The sequence below is a fragment of the Phalacrocorax aristotelis genome, chromosome Z (assembly GCF_949628215.1).
Source record: "Phalacrocorax aristotelis chromosome Z, bGulAri2.1, whole genome shotgun sequence".
In the NCBI taxonomy this organism is placed as follows: Eukaryota; Metazoa; Chordata; class Aves; order Suliformes; family Phalacrocoracidae; genus Phalacrocorax; species Phalacrocorax aristotelis.
Window position 1 is genome coordinate 76,149,003 of NC_134311.1, and position 19,940 is coordinate 76,168,942.

At 37.3% G+C, this 19,940-nt stretch overlaps 1 protein-coding gene across 1 annotated transcript in view; it reads left to right on the forward strand.

Moving 5' to 3' along the window:
* Positions 1-19,940, forward strand: part of PIK3C3 (phosphatidylinositol 3-kinase catalytic subunit type 3) — an 80,975-nt gene that overhangs the window by 16,123 nt on the left and 44,912 nt on the right. Inside the window, exons 7-16 of the mRNA XM_075078209.1 lie at positions 4,505-4,576; positions 5,673-5,777; positions 6,262-6,354; positions 8,099-8,284; positions 9,525-9,679; positions 10,888-10,975; positions 12,104-12,171; positions 15,151-15,256; positions 16,108-16,224; positions 17,754-17,885. Of these exons, the coding sequence (XP_074934310.1) occupies positions 4,505-4,576; positions 5,673-5,777; positions 6,262-6,354; positions 8,099-8,284; positions 9,525-9,679; positions 10,888-10,975; positions 12,104-12,171; positions 15,151-15,256; positions 16,108-16,224; positions 17,754-17,885 (1,122 nt within the window). The remainder of the gene's footprint in view (positions 1-4,504; positions 4,577-5,672; positions 5,778-6,261; positions 6,355-8,098; positions 8,285-9,524; positions 9,680-10,887; positions 10,976-12,103; positions 12,172-15,150; positions 15,257-16,107; positions 16,225-17,753; positions 17,886-19,940) is intronic.

A 19,940-nucleotide genomic window follows, 5' to 3' on the forward strand; every position in this document is an offset into this window, starting at 1 on the left:
TTTTTGTGGTTTTTTTTTGGGTGTGAGTTTGGTGGTTTTTTAGTTTGGGCTGTGGTGGGCTTCTTGTGGGCTTTTTTTGTTGTAGTTATTGTGGGTTGTTTTGGTAAATTTGGTGAAACTGTTCCTTAGGCAGATGTCTAAGTTAGATGTTTAGCATTTCTTTTTGTGGACTGTAGCTTACAGTGGAACCTCTCCCTAACCTTCTAAGTCTTTGCCTTCAGATACCTTGTTTCAAAGTTCTTTTATACACTTATCTTAGAACCAGCTTTTGTAGAGGACCTTACTATTACAAAACTCCCTTGTGTTAGAAATCAGAATGAAACCTACAATGTGTCAGATGCCTCCATAAAATAAAATACAGTTATTTACTTCTGTGAAAATCAAGGAAATATTCTTCTGGAGGGCATAGTAGAATATGATCAAAATATTGAAACATTTTACTAACCTTTAGCTTTTTACATTAGAATGTGCTGTACTTGTCACGGGTGCAAACAGATGAGCATGGCTGCTGGGCAGCTTTGTGTCTTCTGGCTCTTTTATTTTTATAGTTGAATGTGACATTCCTAAAAATGATTTATCTCCCTCACCTCCAGAAACCTACCATTGTAGTTGAATTATTCTTGACTTACACACAAAACTTTTTTTGTCATTGTTACGGTTTTACAGATGTGTGAAGTGCTGGGAAGAAGATTCAGACTTCAAGCATGCATCTTTCTTTTAACAGATGTTTCTGAAGCATATTAAAAGTGCATGGAACAAAATAACTATGAATTGGCTGCTCTTGTGGCAATAAAGTAACTGAATGTGTAATAGTACATGTTAAAGCTATAACTAACTGAAGTTTGAGGGATTTGTTGCTATGAAGTAGCTTTTCAACAAGTTCTTGACCCTCTTCTGGCAGCAGTGGGAAACAGTACATAAATTAGTGCCTGTCTTCTCAGTTTTGTCATCCTTCCAATTACAGTGTACAGTATACATATCCAGCATCACCAATCCAGTATATTGAGTCTAATGAAAGCAGCTTCTGTTGTCACCTGCCTGTGACCGATCGTCGAAGTGGAGATTACTTGTCGCAGTTTTGTTGATAAATTTGTTTTTAAGTGTTTACAAAGAAGCAGGCTGTTAAACAGTGGCTGATGGAATTTGAGATTCTTTGACTCAACATTCAGTTACAGTGAAGTGAAGTGGCAGTGGCTCTTTCCATGTTCTGTTAACTTTATTTTAATACAGCATTCAAGGCATGAAGGATAGCAGTGTGCTAGTAACAAGGGCATCACTTCTGATTCTTCATTTAGGCAAAAATTTGGTGTGACTTTCAAGTGCAAATAACACCAGCATTTAACATTAATGTGTTTTTGTGCAGTTTTCAAGTGAAACCTTTGTTTGAATAAATAAATAGATTGTACTGCTGCATCCAGTTTATTTAAATCAAACTACTTTTTTCTTTATCAGAGCCTTTTTCATGGCTTGAAAGAAGTGTCTACAGCATTGTGTGTCCATTTACTTTTTGTCTGGGAGATGTTGGGTCCCATTGGTGTTACTTGAAATGGTGTTTTGACTAAAGAATAAGATGAATACAACCTCCTTTTTTACTGATCTTGTGAAACTGATTTTTCAGTCAGCAAGGTGTTTAAAAATCATTCTTTTAACACAAGTCTTGGAAAAATCCTGAATCTTGGTTTTAAAGGGTGTTATAAACATTTTTATGTTAGTCCTGGAAGGCTTTGTGCCATTTTTTACTGTAGTTTTATAAGGAAGCAAATTTTAGGGAATTGGGCTTTTCTCATTCTCCTAAGTTCTAAGTTGGTAGTAGCTGTCACTGGCTTTTGATTGTGGGGTGGGTGCTCCATTTTTACCAGCCTAAAATCTCTGTCAGATTCTTCCCTTTTACAACTATTTTATCTGAATATTTTCATGGAGAGAAAGATGCAGCAGCATGGGTATTATTACTGCTTATCCATAGAGAATTCACATGGGATATGGATGTTTTAAATGCTTTAGCAGGAGTCTGAACGTTTATTAGTTGCTAGTGAATCCATTCCTGTGTCAAGTTTTTCCTATAGCGCTTTTATGTGAAGGGACAAAACAGAGTGGAGACTTGTCTCTAGGGGATTGGTAATCCTTTGTTTTATAAAGGTCAAGTCAGATTGCAGATAGTAGATAGAAATTGGTCTGTCATCAGATGTGTTTCTTTTCAGAAAGATTCCCCCGCCCCCCAACAATTTGATTGTTTTTTATATAATTTGACCTTGTAAGACTACTGTAAAATAATCTGAAAGTTCTGTCTGATGAGATGGCAGAGGTTTTAGTGCTGATCTCTCAGGGCTGATCTGTCAGTGTGACTCAAAGTTCAGTCTACCGTTACAGTGATACAGTAGTATTTTGTTATAATAGAAATACTTTGGAAATAGTATTAATTCTATACGATTAGATAAGTTCATTATTTAGGCAGTGTAGTTTTAGAATGAAGAAACTTGTAATCAAATGTCCTCTTTGACCTCCCCAGCACTTGCATGCATACTTTTTTTAAAGACTAATGGAAAGAGCAATCCTCCTTACGTTCTGGGATCATCACTGGCCACAGCCAGGTCTTTTGTGTATTTCCCTTAACTAGGAAGAATGTGTGTGTAGTTACTGTCGTTACTTTGACTGTAAAATTATTACTTCATAAAGGCACAGGAAACTAAATAATATTATAGAAGTGTCTTCCTGAACATTCATTTTAGTAATAAGAGATTTTTTTACTGTAGTCAGCTACACAAAATTTATGGAGCTAGAAAAAAATGGTTCTCCTGAAATGTTAATGGCAGTTTTAACCCTTCTCTCTTGTTGACTTCTTATGTTTTTTTTTTTTTTTCCTGGAGTAGAGTTTTTCTTCAAGGTAGCTGGTGCAGTGCTGTGTTTTGGACTTAGTATGAGAATAATATTGATAACACACCAATGTTTTAGTTGTTGCTGGGTAATGCTTGTACTAGTCAAGGACTTTCCCAGCTTCCCACGCTCTGCCAGGTGCACAGGAAGCCGGGAGGGGAGGGGGCACAGCCAAGGCAGCTGATCCAAACTGGCCAAAGGGATATTCCATATCATGTGACATCATGCCCAGTATATTAACTAGGGGCAGCTGGCCACGGGAAACAGCAGCTGCAGCTCAGGGACCAGCACCATCAGTTTGAGGGTGGTAAGCAGTTGTATCACTTCTTGTGTGGTTTTCTTTTTCCCTTCTCCTGAGGTTTCACCTCTCGTTTGCTCTTGTTATTTTCCGTTTCATCATACTATTACTACTACTACTATTATAATTATTAAGCTGTTCTTATTTAAACCCATGAATTTTCTTACTTTCACCCTCTGATTCTCTCCCCTATCCCACTGGGGTGGGGGAGTGAGCGAGTGGCTGTGGGGCACGTAGTTGCTGACTGGGGCTGAACCATGATATTTGTTTGTCCACTGATACGAGCTCCTCACTTATTTGAAAGTTACCCCTAAAAAGTATGAAAGCAAAGCTGTCCCAAAAGCCATATGTGATTGCAAAAGCAGGAGGAAAAAAGAAGGAGGGTGGAGGCAGAAGCAAACCAGAGCCAGTTATTTCAAAATTTACAATAGAGGAAATGTTGACATATCAACAAGAACTTTATGCTGAGCTGAAATTTACTCCAAAATAAATGAGAACAAACTAAGTATAAATGTAGCATAGCACATACTTTGCTGGCATTGTCTTGTTTTCTGTTTTCATTTAAAAGACAGTATAAAACAGTAAATGTTTATCCTTTACACTCCTAAGGTAAAAAAAAAAAACCAAAACCAAATGGCTACTTGTGACTGGAAGAGAGAAATAGAATTGCTGTTTCTGTGATGTGGTGACAGGCTTTGTATTTTTTCCTTCTGCCTGGTTCCAACAGAAAACTTTTAGCTTCACCTTTCCGTTGTTTATGCAGCAGCAGGTTAGACTTCTCTAAGGAAGACTAGCAGGCTACCGTTGTACTGCTTCAGAGCAGCACAGCATGAACTTCTAGAACAGACTGTCATGCTCCATATGCCGTAGATAGATGCACATATATTTTCATAAATTTGTGTTTCAGAGAGCCTGTATGTTGAATTATTAGATATTTTCTGCAACATAGTTGTTACTTCCAGGAAATTATTTTTTTTTTTTCGGTGGAAATACATACCCCGATTTGGGTTCTCTTTGTGCTTCCAGAGGGGACATGTAAAGAAAATGGCAAATTGCTCCACTTACCTGTGTGCCAGCATGGTAATGAGTTGCCAAACTGTTCCTCCTTGGGTGAACTTCCATCTGTCTTGCCACCTTGTTTATCTTCCGGCAGAAACTAACAAGAAAAAGAATCTATTTCTTACTTCCTGTTTTCCCCTTTATAACTATCAAAAGTCATCAAGCTGCAGTTGCATCATTATTTCACTGTTGTCTAACTCACAATATATTAATATGACATGTTGCTTTTATCCTAAAACTTGATGTTTAATATGCTTTTAACTTTTTGTCATTCAGGATGGTGACGAGTCATCTCAAATTTTAACAAGTTCTGAAATTGTTAAGATTCCAGATCCCCAGATGTCTGTGGTAAGCAATGCTCTATGCAATGCAGTATGTATTATAGTATTTTTGTTGAAGTTTTCATAGATAGATATGAAAGTTTACCTATATTACCTATATAGTTTACCTGTATTGCTGTCTTCAATATTTAAAATTTCCAGTGGAAAGGTGTATTTGACCAGTTGAGAAATATCAGTGGGCTTCCTGTATTTTTTTTCCTGCTTCTAGATTAAAATATAAGAATTGATTTTAATGCTGCTTCTTTCCATACCTAATGCACTTGCTTCTGAGGTGTAGGAAAGCAGACGAGGGAGATTGTTGGCAAAAGAGGTCAGAGGGTGGGAATATAAGGTAAGAGGGAGCTGAAGAACAGAAATTTAGCGGAAGGTGCAGTAACTCTTGGTCGCTTCATCTGTTAAAATATTTTCTCCCTACACTCTCTTGTATGTTGTCTTTCATGTAGACAGTGCCTAAGTACAGTTCTAGAAAAGATTTCCATTATTGTGGATGCCAATTCAGTGGGACTGGTATTGGCAGCTTTGGGAACCTTAATGTAAGTGGGCTTCTACTGGCAACACTGTTTGAGCACTGTGTAATCTAACACTGCAAGAGCAAGTCTGACAATGCTGAAAACTGCCTTGGCTGCTGAAATCTCGTTGACACTGTGGCTCCTTTTGTGGCTCCTACAGTTGCTAACATGGTATTAACAGTGGGAAAACTTTTTGAGAAGTTTTTCTTGCATACAAAGCTTTATACTGCAAACATCCTGAAAATGTTTATAAAGCGGCTAGCACGTTTGAGTGCTAAGTCACAGATCTGTTGATTGAAGCGCTTGCGTTTTGCAGCAATTCACCAAAAGGCAAGTTAGGGCTTATAAATTGTGTGAAGTAAAAAATGCAAAACCTCAAAATCCCCAACAAGCCTCCGCGTATTATTGAAGGAGTTTCTTCTAAAGCTACAACAACAAAAAAAAAATCCAGAAGATGCTGTAGTTCTAGATGTGAATTTTTATTATCATGCATTATACAAGATACTGGTGAGTCTTTGCTAGATGGTTTCATTTTAGAAGTAATTTTCTCTGAGTTTAACTATTTGTAAATACTGACTTACCCTCTGCGTTTAGGAGAACTTAGTAGAAAGCAAGCATCACAAGCTTGCAAGAAGTTTAAGAAGTGGACCTTCTGATCATGACCTGAAGCCTAATGCAGCTACACGAGATCAGCTTAATGTAAGTCAATCACATGATGGCTAAGTTCAGTTTTATTAGGTAGTTTGGTATTAATAAGTGGTGACAATTTAAAGGAATTACAGTTCTTTTAAATTTAACGAAGTAATTAACGAAGCAATATTGTTAAGTGTTTCTTACAAGTCTAGTTAGACGAGTCTAACTCAGAAGGCGGTAGGTACTCGCTTTTTTTTTTGTAAAAGTTTTGGGGGGATAAGAACGCATGTTAAGCACTTACCATGTAGGTGTTAAGGGTGGTCTTACAGTAACTGTGCATGTTTGCCTATGCTGCCAGTTCAATGAACCACATAGCTGAGGAGCATCACCTTGATAGCATGAGAACTTTGTGGTGTTGGAAAGTTTTTTTTTTTCTCCCTAGCTATTTATGTGTTTTGTCAGTGTGGTCATTGTCACTGTGTAGTCTGTTAAGTTGTCGATTATGCCTGTTCATGTGTTTAAACTCACTTTCTGACTGTGTATCTAATAGGTCATAGTGAGTTATCCACCAACAAAGCAGCTAACGTACGAGGAACAGGACCTAGTTTGGAAATTCAGATATTACCTTACTCATCAGGAGAAGGTAAGTTGAATGATTTGACAGGACTTACTAATGCCAAGAGGTGCTTCATCTGGCACTTGTTCTACAACATTATGTCCTTGCAGAGATACAGAGCTTCACTGTCTTAAAAGCTAGTCAAGATTATTTTAACTTTTTCTACAATGTTACTGATGTAGAAATTGTTGCCTGTAATTTTCTCTTAAATCATACAAACTGGCTATTACTACAGCAGTCTTTCTACATGCACTGTCTGTCAGCTTAAAATAACAGTGTTGCCAATTTTGTCTTCAGCAATGAAAAATTATTAAAGAGGAGCTGCTTCATCCCTTTAGACAAGGGCTAGCGTTAACAGAATAAGTAGCAGCACACCAAAAATCCAAAGTAAGCTAAATAACTAAATAATCCCCCAGCTGTGGGCATTTTTTATGTAGTGGTAATTGTGATAGAGCAGTAACTCTTGACTTCACATTTTACTTGGAAGACAACCCAGCTGTGGGTTTTGTTTTTTTTTTTGGACATACTAAAACAACCTAGTCTTGTTTTTAACTTACATCAGTAAGGTTTCTTGGGTCTGTGCTTATGTAAATGTAGTCTGAATTTAGCTCTACCTTTATGTGAAACAGCATCCTTCTGGACAAATTGTCTAACTGTGGGATGAGCATATTCATGGTGTGCTGGGCGAAGAACTGGTTGAAGAGCAGAGCTCAAAAGGTTGCAGCAAATGGGGCTGCATCTGGCTGGTGACCGATCACCGGCGGTGTTCCTCAGGGTTCAATTCTAGGGCCACTTCCCTTCAATATATTTATCAATGATCTGGATGCAGGAGTTGAATGCACCGCTACCGAACTGGAAGGTGCAGTTGACTCACTTGAGGGACAAGAGGACTTGCAGAGAGGTCTAGATAGACTGGAGCACTGGGCTATGATTAACGGGATAAAATCTAACAAGTCCAAATGCCGGATTCTGCACATAGGATGGAGTAATGCTGGGCACAAGTGTAAACTGGGAGAGGAGTGGCTGGCGAGCAGCCCTGCAGAAAGGGATCTGGGGGTGCTGGATAGCAGCAGGCTCAACATGAGTCAGCAGCGTGCCCTGGCAGCCCAGAGGGCAAACGGCATCCTGGGGTGCATCAAACACAGCAGAGCCAGCCAGTCAAAAGGGGTGATTATCGTGCTGTATTTGGCGTTGGTGCAGCTTCACCTTGAGCACTGTGTGCAGTTCTGGGCCCCACAATTTAAGAAGGCTGTGAAGGTCCTTGACTGCGTCCAGAGGAGGGCAACAAAGCTGTTGGTGAAAGGGCTGGAAGGCATGTCCTATGAGGAAGGCATGAGCTAAGGTCTTTGAATTTGTCTACTTTGGAGAAAAGGAGGCTGGGGAGTGACCTCATTGGTTTCTACAGCTTTCCAAGGAGTGGAAGAGGAGAGGGCAGTGCTGAGCTCTTCTCCCTGGGATCCAGTGATATGTAATGGTTCAAAGCTGCACCAGGGGAGGTTTAGACTGTACATTAGGAAGCATTTCTTTACTGAGAGAGTGGTCAAACCCTGAAACAGGCTTCCTAGAGAGGTGATCGATGCCTCAAGCCTGTCAATGTGTAAGAGGCATTTGGAAAATGCCCCTAACAACATGCTTTAACATTTGGTCAGCCCAGAATTGGTTGGGCAGTTGGACAGTTGTGACTTTCAACTGAAATAGTCTATATTCTGTTATAAATCATTTGGTTAGCCTGGCTTTTCACTGATGAATTGTCCAACCTCTTTCTGTTTAGGCCTTGACAAAATTCTTAAAATGTGTCAACTGGGACCTACCACAAGAGGCAAAGCAAGCACTGGAGCTGCTGGGCAAGTGGAAGCCCATGGATGTGGAAGACTCTCTAGAACTTCTGTCATCTCACTTCACCAACCCAACAGTTCGGCGCTATGCTGTTGCCAGGCTTCAGCAGGCTGATGATGAGGTATTCATTGTTCTGTGGGTACATGTGAAAGTTAGCTCGTCTCAGGATTTTTAGTCTAATTGAGTACTTGAAATGTTTGCTACTTCTTAAGGCATTTAAGTGAATAATAGTGATGGGGAAAAAAAAGGAAATTTACTGTCATGCTATGTAGTATAAGCTCTTTATGGAGCAGTCTTCACATTATTAAGTGGCAGTCATTGGTAACTGCCCTACTGTGAACAGCCAGTGATAGTTGGTTTTGTCAAATTAGGTGAAACAACCATATATTTTCCCCAGAAATCAGTGATAAATTTTGAATGTTAATCTGCATAGAACTTAAGTAGTCGACTAAAAGATTTCCAACAAATCTTACTAGTAATCAAAGCAGAATATTGTCATACTCTTTTGCTAAAGAGAGTAGAGAAGCATCTGTGGAAATAAGGTGTTTCTAATTGTATACTGATTAGAATATTCATGAGCCGTGATTTGTGAGTAGAGCCCACTTAATAGATGCTAATCTGTTAAAATTTATTTATATATTTTATTTTATTTTGACAGTAAAAAAAATACTTTGAATGTGTTACCATAACTCTTGAATCCGTGATAATCAATAGAGTTTAAAATAGGGAGCATAAATATATCATATTTTTTAAGCCCACTTCAGTAGTCAAAGTCGTAGTGCTTTGACTTCAAAAATATACTTTTTATGAAACATTTGAAAGCAGCTAAACAGAGCAAGTTGAATAGTAGAGATAAGAAATTATAAACAAAAAGTTATTAAAATTCTTTTCTTCAGTCTAAAATAGATCAGATACATTGCTTTTTTTTGGATTCCCAGCTACAAAGGGATCAAAAAAAAAAAACACGTTGTGCATACAAGAGTAGAGAACCTGAATGCCTGGTACCGTGCTCCAGATTTTATGCTTGAATTTCTTCTGGGGAGCGACAGACTGAAAGGTTTTTTTGTGGATGCTGGAACAAGTAGGGCAGCTTAAGTAAAGAGCACTTCAGAATAGTAATTATACTTAAATATTTACTTAATTAGCACTTACTACCTTTGAGTAACAAAACATTAGTAGTGTGATAACTCAGTATCTTTTATGAGTCAAATTGCATCCTACACCAATTTTTCTATTGATATTGCTTGCTAGGGAGACCCCAATTTCCATTTCTCACTAAATCCTGACTAAGTTTTTCTACAAATATGGAGTCCTAGTTAGCTTTGGACCCTCAATTAACTTTCTTTTTTTTCCTCCATGAGGATTTGCTGATGTATCTACTACAGTTAGTCCAGGCATTGAAATATGAAAACTTTGATGACATAAAGAATGGACTGGAACCCAGCAAGAGGGACAGTCAAGGTTCAATGGCAGAAAGCATGACAACATCTGGAAGTAATGGTGCAGAATTAGACAGGTAAGAAGCTTAGATTTCTGGTAGAAAAGTAGAAAAATGTAACACTGTAAGCCCTCATTCTTCCTCATTTTTAGGGACCATTGCATATTCAACATCCTATTTTATAATCAGAAGTGGTGACATTAAAAAAAAAAAAAAAACCACACCCCAAACTAACCCTCGAGGTTTCACATAATATATTTCCTGACTACAAATAGTTTACAGAGCCTTTGATAACTTCTGGAGAACAAGAAAAACACTGGCATTGCTTCCTTTAGTCCTTGCAAAAGTTGGGATGTCTTCAATGAATTTGGTGCAAGGGGTTCCACTTCCCACTTTCATCAAAGAATATGAATCTAAAAGTCTGAAATGGAAAGAAATTTCTTCCTGTTCCTGCAGAAGAAGGTGTAGGGAGAGTTGTGCGAATGTAAAGAAGCTGGAGGAGAACACTTATTCTTGCAGGAATCCAAAAGAAGGGCTGAAATACCTAATTAATATGGTGTTAAGCAAGGTGCAAACAAACCTGGTTAACCGAAGTCTTCTGTGAATATTTAATACAAATTTTCAGGATTTTTAGTCTTAAGCTTCAATGTCTAATCACTTGTGTCACTAGGGTGTAATTCTCATATTACAAGAGTACTGCTTTTCCTTCATCTTGCTGCTAAGCTGTAGAGTGGGTGTCTTGGGATGTATGGTATATTTTGAGGCTGCAGTGACACTCAGACATTAATAGAGCTGTTGATTACTTCCTTTCAGGTAAATCTACTGTCTGATAGTTTTGCTTTGCAAGTATTGGGTTTGTCTGCTCTGCTATGTGCAACTGTGTTGCAGACAAGTGCTTGCAGGTGTTGTGTATTAGCAATTTCATCTTGAACATTTTAAAAAAAGCTTATCCTGAAAATGTAGATCTGCTAAATTGCCATCTATGTCTGCTTATTTTTTATGGAAGGTGAATCAAAATCTAAGTGCATGTCCTTCGCAGCCATAAACTGTACAGCTATCCAGGCACAGATTTTTGCTGTTTTCAGGAACTGCAGTTGTCAAAGTTGCTGTTCATGTGGTTGTTCTGAAACAGGGTTGAGGTACTGTCTTCAAAGATACTTCTCTTCCAGTTTTCTGAATTTATTTTGCTGTGGAAGTGAAATGTGTTACTATTTCCATGCATGCCCCCTACCCCTCCCCAAGCAAGAACTCTGAATCATGCCAATTACATGCTTTCCTTTATGCAGTTCCCAGATCATGAGTCCCATTCCACCCGTTTCCTCGCCGCCTCTTACTTCCAAGACAAAGGAGCTTGCAGATAATGAGAGCCTTGATGTAAGTCAAATTGTATTTTTTGGTCCTTGAACCTTTTTAGTGACCTGATACTGTTTTTAGGTTTTGTGAATATTTGAATCTTTCTACTGTATCTTGCTGAAAAGAATAAATGCTAAGAAAATAGCAATAGCTTAACTGATTTTTTTGGAGGCCATCTATTTATGTACATGGTCACATAATCCAAAACGGGGGGACTGGGCAGTGAATTCTTCATAAAATTGAAGTACTCTGTTTAAAGGAGAAAATTACTGCAAAGGCTATCACATGCTGATTAGATACTGACAATTGCATGTGTTTGAGTTGTTTTAAAGCAGGGTTTTTAATGGAAAACAGTTATCCGAATGTTTTAATCTCCGGAGTCTGTTCTTCCTGTAGCCATATTCTTTGGCATGGGTGTCATCGCGTTGGACCTAAGTGAGACACTGTTGATTTACGTCTGCCAAGGATGATACTCAATTTACGCCACAAGTAGAAGAGTAATAAAAATGGGTCTTAAGGGAGGGAAAGACAAAAGGTACAGACAGTTTGAGGGAGCCTGATTTTAATCTGATGTGCGGTTAATTTGTCTTTGAACTAAAGGTCCATTCCCTGTTGCAAATCTTCCCTTTTGGGTCGAAGTACTGCATAGAAAATAAGCCTTATTGAGCATATCAGTAAACACATGCAGATTTCTTTTGGGTTGGAATATTAAACTTTGAAAAAGCAGCTAAATGCTGTGTATCCTCTGCAGATCTTTTTCTTTCTGTTTAAAATGTAGAACATCTTAATGAATTTTAGATGTTCCGGATGCAAAACAGGGTAGCACATCCCTTTCAGGGTTGAATCTTAGGTGAGGGGTAATCCTTTAGGAAGAAAGTGTAATATATTATAAATAGAAACTTTACATTAAAAGTTTATTGTTGTACTTTTTGACATGTTAGTGATACATTCCTTTAGTAGCAGACCTGTTTTTACTTGTAATGTTTTTGCTGGATTTGGAGTAATATTAAAACCAATATGATTTAAATATTAATTGGTATCTCTTAAAACACCCTGCAATTATTTGGGGTTTTGCCCCTAACTTCATCTCTCTCTCAAGTGCTTAGACTTCTTTGTATTTTAATTTTACTTTTCTTAAATCCCTTCCAGCAAGACCTCTGCACTTTCTTGATTTCACGAGCATGCAAAAATTCGACGTTGGCAAACTACTTATACTGGTATGTTAGAAACTATTTATTCATACTATATCAATGTCTAATTGAAATCAAAACTATAACGCCCAGAAGGATGCATAGCAAAAGATGACCTTTCTTGAGAACTTGAGAATCTCAGTTTCTGTCAGGATGCATTTGAACAGAATAATGAGTAAAAGGAGTGCTGGTTTTTGAAATGCTCAAACATGTTTTACTGTTAGACAAAGGAAGGTCATTTGCAGGACATTAAATACAGTGCCAGAAAAAAAAAAGCACCTAACTATAGTTCATTTATGGTGGTAGGAAGGAGATAAAGTTCATCTTCTGCTCTGCTTTTCTGTTTGGTTTGTGTTTATAGTTTTGGGCAGTATTGACCAGAATATTACTTTAGCGTTAATCAAGAGTGTACTTTATGAAGGTTCATAAATCACTAATTTTTTTGTGCTAAACTAATTAACTTTTAGATTCCATCTGTGGTTATGCTATGAGCACAAACAGTATCATTGTAGATGTGCCCTTTCTTAAGGGGGAACCTGATCTGTGAATAGTTCATCTAGGTAGTGGAGAGGTAGGATTACTCAGCTAAGAATCCTCTCTTACTTTAGCAGTTCAAGAATTAAATTAGATGTCTAAACCTAGTCATCTGCATGCCTTCTGAGTAAGCATTTGGAGATAGAATTATGTCACTCGTGGAAAGCTGAGGTGAATAGAGCTGTTTTCGGAAAGTGTGTGTATGTATTAATGTATATACATATATGCTATGCATATACACACATACTTAGCGCGTACAGCTATTTACTTGTATATGCACATATTTTAAAATAGAGAGCTTAGATGCCTCTTACATGGCTAAATTTAAGTCAAATGATTCTTATTTATGTCCGTTGTAGAGGTATCTAATAATTAAAAAACACTTAATATTCATAGCACATTAACATATGATAATGTGTCTTAACTACAGATACGCCGTAAATTAGGAACAGTGTGATATGTCATGTAAACATACTAAACTGTTCTTATAAAATTTTTACAAGAATCCTAACCTACCCCGAGAGTGACTCCATTTGTAAATGTCTTTAAGTTTTAGTATTTTACTGCTTTTGCAGTATCTCAAACTTAAAATATGTAAGTGCATGACTTAACTGCAGTTCATTAGTGTACATACTGTGTTGCAGTGGCCAAAGATAATGTTTGGATTAAGAAAAAAGTGCTATTAAATTTAAATGATTAAAATAGTTGCAGGTCTAATTGATGTGGGCAGAAGCCAAATGCTTGACCTAATCAAGTATTCCTCATTTCATATAAGTGTTAGTAGGTTAACTTATTTCTATCACATTGATAGAACCTAATAGAAACATTTCAGCAACATCTCAGACATTCAGTCTATGGGAAGTTCAGAGCATCCAGAACTCTGAAGTTTTAGGACTTAAAAAACAACAATAATAACAAAACAAAAACAAACGAACACAAAACCCCAACCCAGTCAGTTTATTCTTTGTTTTCTTTCCAGACATCTCAGTTTCTCAGTGACAAAATACAAATGTTGCAGCTACTGTTTGAGCTGAGGTAGCCGTAAATCCTCTTGGCTGCTGATCAATTACTTGTTTCAACTATCCAGACACAGCACGCACCTGAAATAATCAATGGAAAAAGTACAGTAACCCTTGAAAATCAAACCTCCCTGCTTGGTCACTTGTCACTGTAAAGCTGTCCTGTCCTTCAACACTGGCTGCAGAACTCAGTGCTATTGCTGTTTTTTCTCCTTTGGACATATGAGACACTTATCCAAGTATGAAGCATTACTCTTACTCCTTGTTTCAAGGTAGCTTTGAGAAACTGTCTAGGGCTTTTTAAGAAATAAAGATGAAGATGGGATGTTCCAATTCGTTACATCTGGTTTTCCCTGAAGTTTTGGTGCACAGACTTTGTAATTACGGGCTTATTTTTATACACATTACTGCAATCTAATTTTGTCATTTTAGTGAGGGAACAGTGTAGAGCAATGTTTTTACAAAGTTCTAGAAATAATCTCTAGTTATAGATTTCATTAAGAAAATACTCATGGAATAAGTTAAATATGCCTTATTTTAATGTATAGTATATATTGTGTATTTATAAATAAGACTAGTCAAATCTGATCAGCTACAAATGACAGACCTTTAATCTTGTCCCGTAACCATTCAGCTGCAAAGAGATGCTGCACAAGTGCATAAAGAATGGGTAATTCTAGCTGCCAGTGTAAAGTGCAAGTGTGTTTGAATGCATGGAGTCACTTTTTAATTCAAATGCAGTATTTGAAAATTGACTGACTTGCTAATTTCTTCCTTTTTTTAATAGTAGGATTATGTTTTTACTGGGTAATATTAGGAGATGTATTGGTTAACAGAAGACCTGTGCATAGCTACTTCTTGCTTGTCAGTGCTGCGAATAGAAATAAGCACAAAAGCTTTCCAAACAACTGCTTAACATAAATTAAATTTTCAGTATACCTGTTTCAAATCGTACTGTTTAAATCTTGTACTTGAATCATAATTTTAGAAATGAAAACTTACTTTGGAACATAGACTTTGCAGAGCTTCTTCAGGACCAATACTGTCTCTTCCACCATGGCTAACGGTAAAATAGGGAGCAGGGTGAGATTCTTCTTGTTTTTGCAGGTCTACCTGAATAGCAAGTTTGCAGCCACTACATTATGTAGAGGGTAGCAGCACAGTGGAATGCCCACTCCTCCCGCATGCACTGCTTAGTTGGGGTGTTCATATGATTTGGACTTCAGACTTGTCCTGTCTGAGTTTTAAGTGAAGGATCTCAAACTTTGATAGGCTGTCCTGATCCAAGTGGGAGTTTGACTATGCAGTTTAGAGGAGCTCACCTGTTGGCTTATATCTCATTCAGAAATCAACTTTATGTTTAGTTCCAGACTTACAATACAGGGCTGCTGTATTTCACTCAAATTGCGTAGCTCCAGAGTACAGCATAACTTGGGTTGTTTTTATGCTGCAGGTATGTAATAGTGGAGTGTGAAGACCAAGATACTCAGCAGAGGGACCCAAAGACTCACGAAATGTACTTAAATGTGATGAGAAGATTTAGTCAGGCTTTGCTGAAGGTAATGCCTCTGTGTAAGAAAATACATAGTGTTTTGGGGCAGTCATTCCTTGATAAGGCACAGATGTCTAGAAGGAGGATGGTTTTCTATGTCATATGTATTGGAATCTTAAAAAAAGCTTCTGCTTGAATTTTGAGTTTGGTAAACCAGAGTAACTAGTGAAAAAGAAAATAAGTATTGAGAACTTTTTCCTACATTGTATTGCTTGTTCCTGTTAGTAGCATACTGGTCCTAAAATCCTCTGCCTTGTGTAATCAGTCTGTTTTATTTGCTTGCTTTATTGAAAGCGCTTGTCCTTGCAGTGCAAATTGAGACACGAGACATCTTGCATTCACAAAGCGTTGTTCTGGGCGTCAGCAGTAGAGGGTGCTAGACCAGCAGGAAAAAAACACTTTTGTGAATTGCTATCTGCTTTTGTGAATATTGTGCTATTGTGAATCTGCTATAATTTATAGCAGATGTGCATTCTTTCCTGATTTTAGTGTATCTCATACTTCGTATTAATTAGCACTTTAGGGATGTTATACAAATCTGACTCTTAGGCTTCATAAGAATATTCCATATGCTTATCCTTACTAACTTATTTTGGTTGTGTGAATAGGTTTGTCATGCATGACTGTTCACCACTGAAATTGTTAATGCAAATTTAAGTGCACAGATAGGTCAGATGATTGATTGCCAGCTACAGTGATTCTGATTGTGTTTCACTGAAAATACCTTTTGAATTTATAGGAAATTGAACTTTATTCACTTACCTCTTAAAAGCCTAAAGGTCTTAGAACAAAAGAGTAGTTTCTAGATAAAATAGTTACAGAATGAAGAACTAATTTTCTTTCTTTTAATTCACTTAGGGCGATAAGTCTGTCAGAGTCATGCGTTCGTTGTTGGCAGCCCAGCAGACATTTGTAGATCGTCTGGTTCATGTAATGAAAGCAGTGCAGCGTGAAAGTGGGAATCGTAAGAAGAAGGTAAGTAAAGGATTGGAAAACTTATCTGTGGCTAGAATGTGACAACAGGAATGTTAGCTTTTCACTAAAAATTCTTAGCACTGAGATCTGTAACAGATGTCTGCCTGTCCTGTAATAATTTTAGCAAACTTCAAACAAACTTAGGAGAGGTTTAGATGAGTCAAAGTTCAAAAATATTGTGACAGTTTGTAGATGAAAAAGACAAGAAGCCCTTGAGAAGAATCTCGGGACATTCTAGCAAAAGGAAGACATGAGAATAATTGCGTAGCTGATGATATACTAGTGAACACGTTGTGGGGGGCATAGGAAGGGAGCAGAGGTTACTGTGGTGTGAGAATTTTGCCAGGATAGATAATGAAATCTGACTGGCAGCAGGGTTGCATGTATTACAATAGCAACAAACCTTTAGCAGAACTTTGCCTTCTCTGAGACACACCTTATATAAGAATAGTTATCTTTTGCATCTTGAGGAAAAGGATTTCTATCGGGTGCATTTTAAGAAGCTTTGTCCTTCTTAGCTAAAATATTTCATGTAAACTTGACAGACAGGGATGAGGAGGAGGCAGGAATACCAAGGGAAGTTTTAAGCATGGATTTTTTTAGTGTAATAATTCTTTTCACCTTCTTTTTTTTTTTCAATCTGTGGCGTATATTTGTGTGGGGAAAATGAAACACTTAAGCATTGTGTTTATGAAATTTTGTGAATGTGCTATGTATCAGTAATAAAGGTGTAATTACTAAAAGAGAAGGAGGGTTTTTCTATTTGTAAGAATGTATTTCCTGATTGTGCAGTGCACTAATAACATTCTGTCAAATGTTGTTTTATAATTGCCATGATATTTTTGTAAAACTAAGAAACACATGGCTTTGATTTTTGAATTAAAATCTAGCTAGCAGCATTTAAGGAACAGAAGCATTCCTGACAGTAGAGGGCTATCTTGCTGCTTGTCTGCGTTTATGCCTGTTACATTCGGCTGGGGAAAAGACTAGAGACTTCTATGTACTGGACCTTTATTTTGTAGGACAACAAGTGTAAAGAACTCAAAAACTGGCTAGTGCTGTGTTTCTGGTAACTACAGATGTAGGAATGTAGAGCAAGCTCTGAAATAACACCTATGCAAGCTGTTGGCAGCTCGGTTCGTTCGTGGTAGGGATCTCCTTGAGCTCAGTGTTTTAAAGGATCAGAGCTGAAGACTTGAATCAAGTTTCTGAAACAACTAACATTTGATACTGGTATAGAAAGTAAATAATCCTGCTACTTGTGCAGGCAATTTAGATATACATTGTTATAAGACTTATACCTGACACTTATAGAATTGCTGTACTCTACTCAGACTGCTTTCTTATTCATATTACTGCAAATGGAGAAATTTTTTTGCTGGATTTTAAGAGTGAAATCTTAATTCTTCGGGATAGTAAAGAATTTAATAAATTGGATATTTACTAATACATCCTTTTTAACTGTTCATATATACCTAGCGTGTATTTTGTGTTCTTTTAAACAAGTTTTTATTCTTTTATTCTATTAGAATGAGCGGCTTCAGGCATTGTTAGCCGATAATGAAAAGATGAATTTAGCAGATATGGAACTTATTCCACTTCCTCTGGAACCTCAGGTGAAAATTAAAGGGATAATCCCTGAAAAAGCCACACTCTTCAAGGTAAATGAGGTCTTCTGAGTAGCTGAAATACAAACAAATCTTATGAGCACTAAGCTTGGAAACATCAGATGAAAGATTTAAAGGGGCTGACATAGTCGAGCAAAATGTAACTATAATGTGCTCTTAAAGTGGTTAAACAACTCTATTTTCTTTGTGAAACACTTTTTCAAGTTAATGTGGAAAGCTGAAAGCACCTTGTGTAAGACTGGTACAGCTCATAAAGTTTATGAAGTCCTCAAGCTGAAGGAATGCTTCCTAGTCCAGAATCTCTCTGAAGGTTAGTTGGACTGCGTTCAACAGGTGCTGCATCTCAGCAGTTGTATGTCTATTCCATTGCAAAATAAAACTGTTAAATTGGTAGAGACTGGAAAGCAATAAGGTGGCTCATCCCGTCCAGTTGCTGTGGACTGACAGGTAGATCCTATCTGTAGCACTTGCTTCTGATCATATGGCAAGCTCTTAATCTAGCCAATAAATAGTCAATGTGCTGTTGGAAGAGCTGGGATTTTTTACTTCCTGTACTACTTGGAGTGTAAGTTATTACCACTGTCCAGTGATGTAGGACCCCTTTATAAATTTACTTTCAACTCATACAGGTGACTGTGAACTAATTTTAAGATGACCAAAATGAGCTTTACCAGTCAGGCCTATGTCCAGGAGGCATTCTCTGTCAATTAAAAAAATGATCAAGCTGCTGTGGCAACTCCTGGTGATCCATCGTCTCTACTATGTCACAAATGTATTTTACCCAGTAGTTTCAAACTTTGACAGGCTGCTTGTTGACTGTGATATAATTTGTGTTTACTTAGTCAGAGATGAATGTTTTTGCATAGTCTTCTAGCTTACCGTCTCTTGGTTCCAGCTTTGGCTTGCTTCTTTATATATCAGTTAGTCTCTCAAGAGTATACTTCATTTCCGTGCTGCTGCACCTCAGGTGGAGGCAACATTGGAAAGATCTTGTAATGAGAACAAGGTTTTGCAGACTTGAGTCAACTTTTAGACTCAGTATGATTTAAGGATCAGGGGAAGAATGTTGACAAAAAGACTGCTGGAACAGTTTCTAAATATTTCCTATCAAGAATAATAGCTCAACTTGATCAGGACAAAGTCAGAGTGTCTTCTACACATTGGTCTTAAGTAGCAGTGTAGAACACTTAGGTCCAAAAGTGTAAGATGTAACTTGTATCAAAATCACAGGTGGCTTCAATCCTGATTCTGAAGGTTATATATCTCTATTTAATCTTTGATTATGTACTATGGGATAAAAAACAGACAAACCCGAAGAGGGAAGAATGACTAATTTTTGGTGCTCTGGGACATCACATGGCAGCTTTTGTGGGAGTATCTAAAGAATTTTTCCTTTATTTATGGAACATAGTAATTTTGAAACATTCATTGTATATGAAAATCTGCTCAAATATTAAACTCTGTATCTTTTTATTTTTCTTTGTTTTGATTTTGAGGGAAGTGTGTTGGCCAGTTGCAATAGATTAAATCATTCATGTAGGTAATTGATCCCCTTCAACCCATTTTATGCAGACAAATTGCAAACAATTAAATTGGCTTTCTCTAACAACAATGTAAAAAGGCATTTTTGCTTTTACTAAATAGATTAAAGAAGCAATTAATTGTTTAAGATGTCTTGCCCCTAGCATTTCTTTGATGTTTATCCTATAATTGTGTCTCTCTTTGATTTGGTCAGTTTAAATTTGTTTTGTTGTGACCTTTTGCATAATACTTCTATGTTGTTTGAAATTACATGCCTACAAACAAAATTTGAATCCTTCTGTCATTTCCTCTTCTGCTCCTGGGTGGGGGGGTTTCATGGGAGGAATGTATCTATCCTTCATATTCCTTGCTAAAAAAGGAGGAAAGCCTTAAGATTTTTTTTTAAAAACATGCTGAGATCACACTTTTGGTAAGTGGAAAATGGTATGTTCTAGACAGTGAGTAACTGCTTTTAGAAGCTTTAGAATTGCTTCTTTTCTACCAAGCTTGAGGAACATGAAGAGACTGCTGGTGCTCACTGCCATGCTGTTTGTATTCAGATGGGAC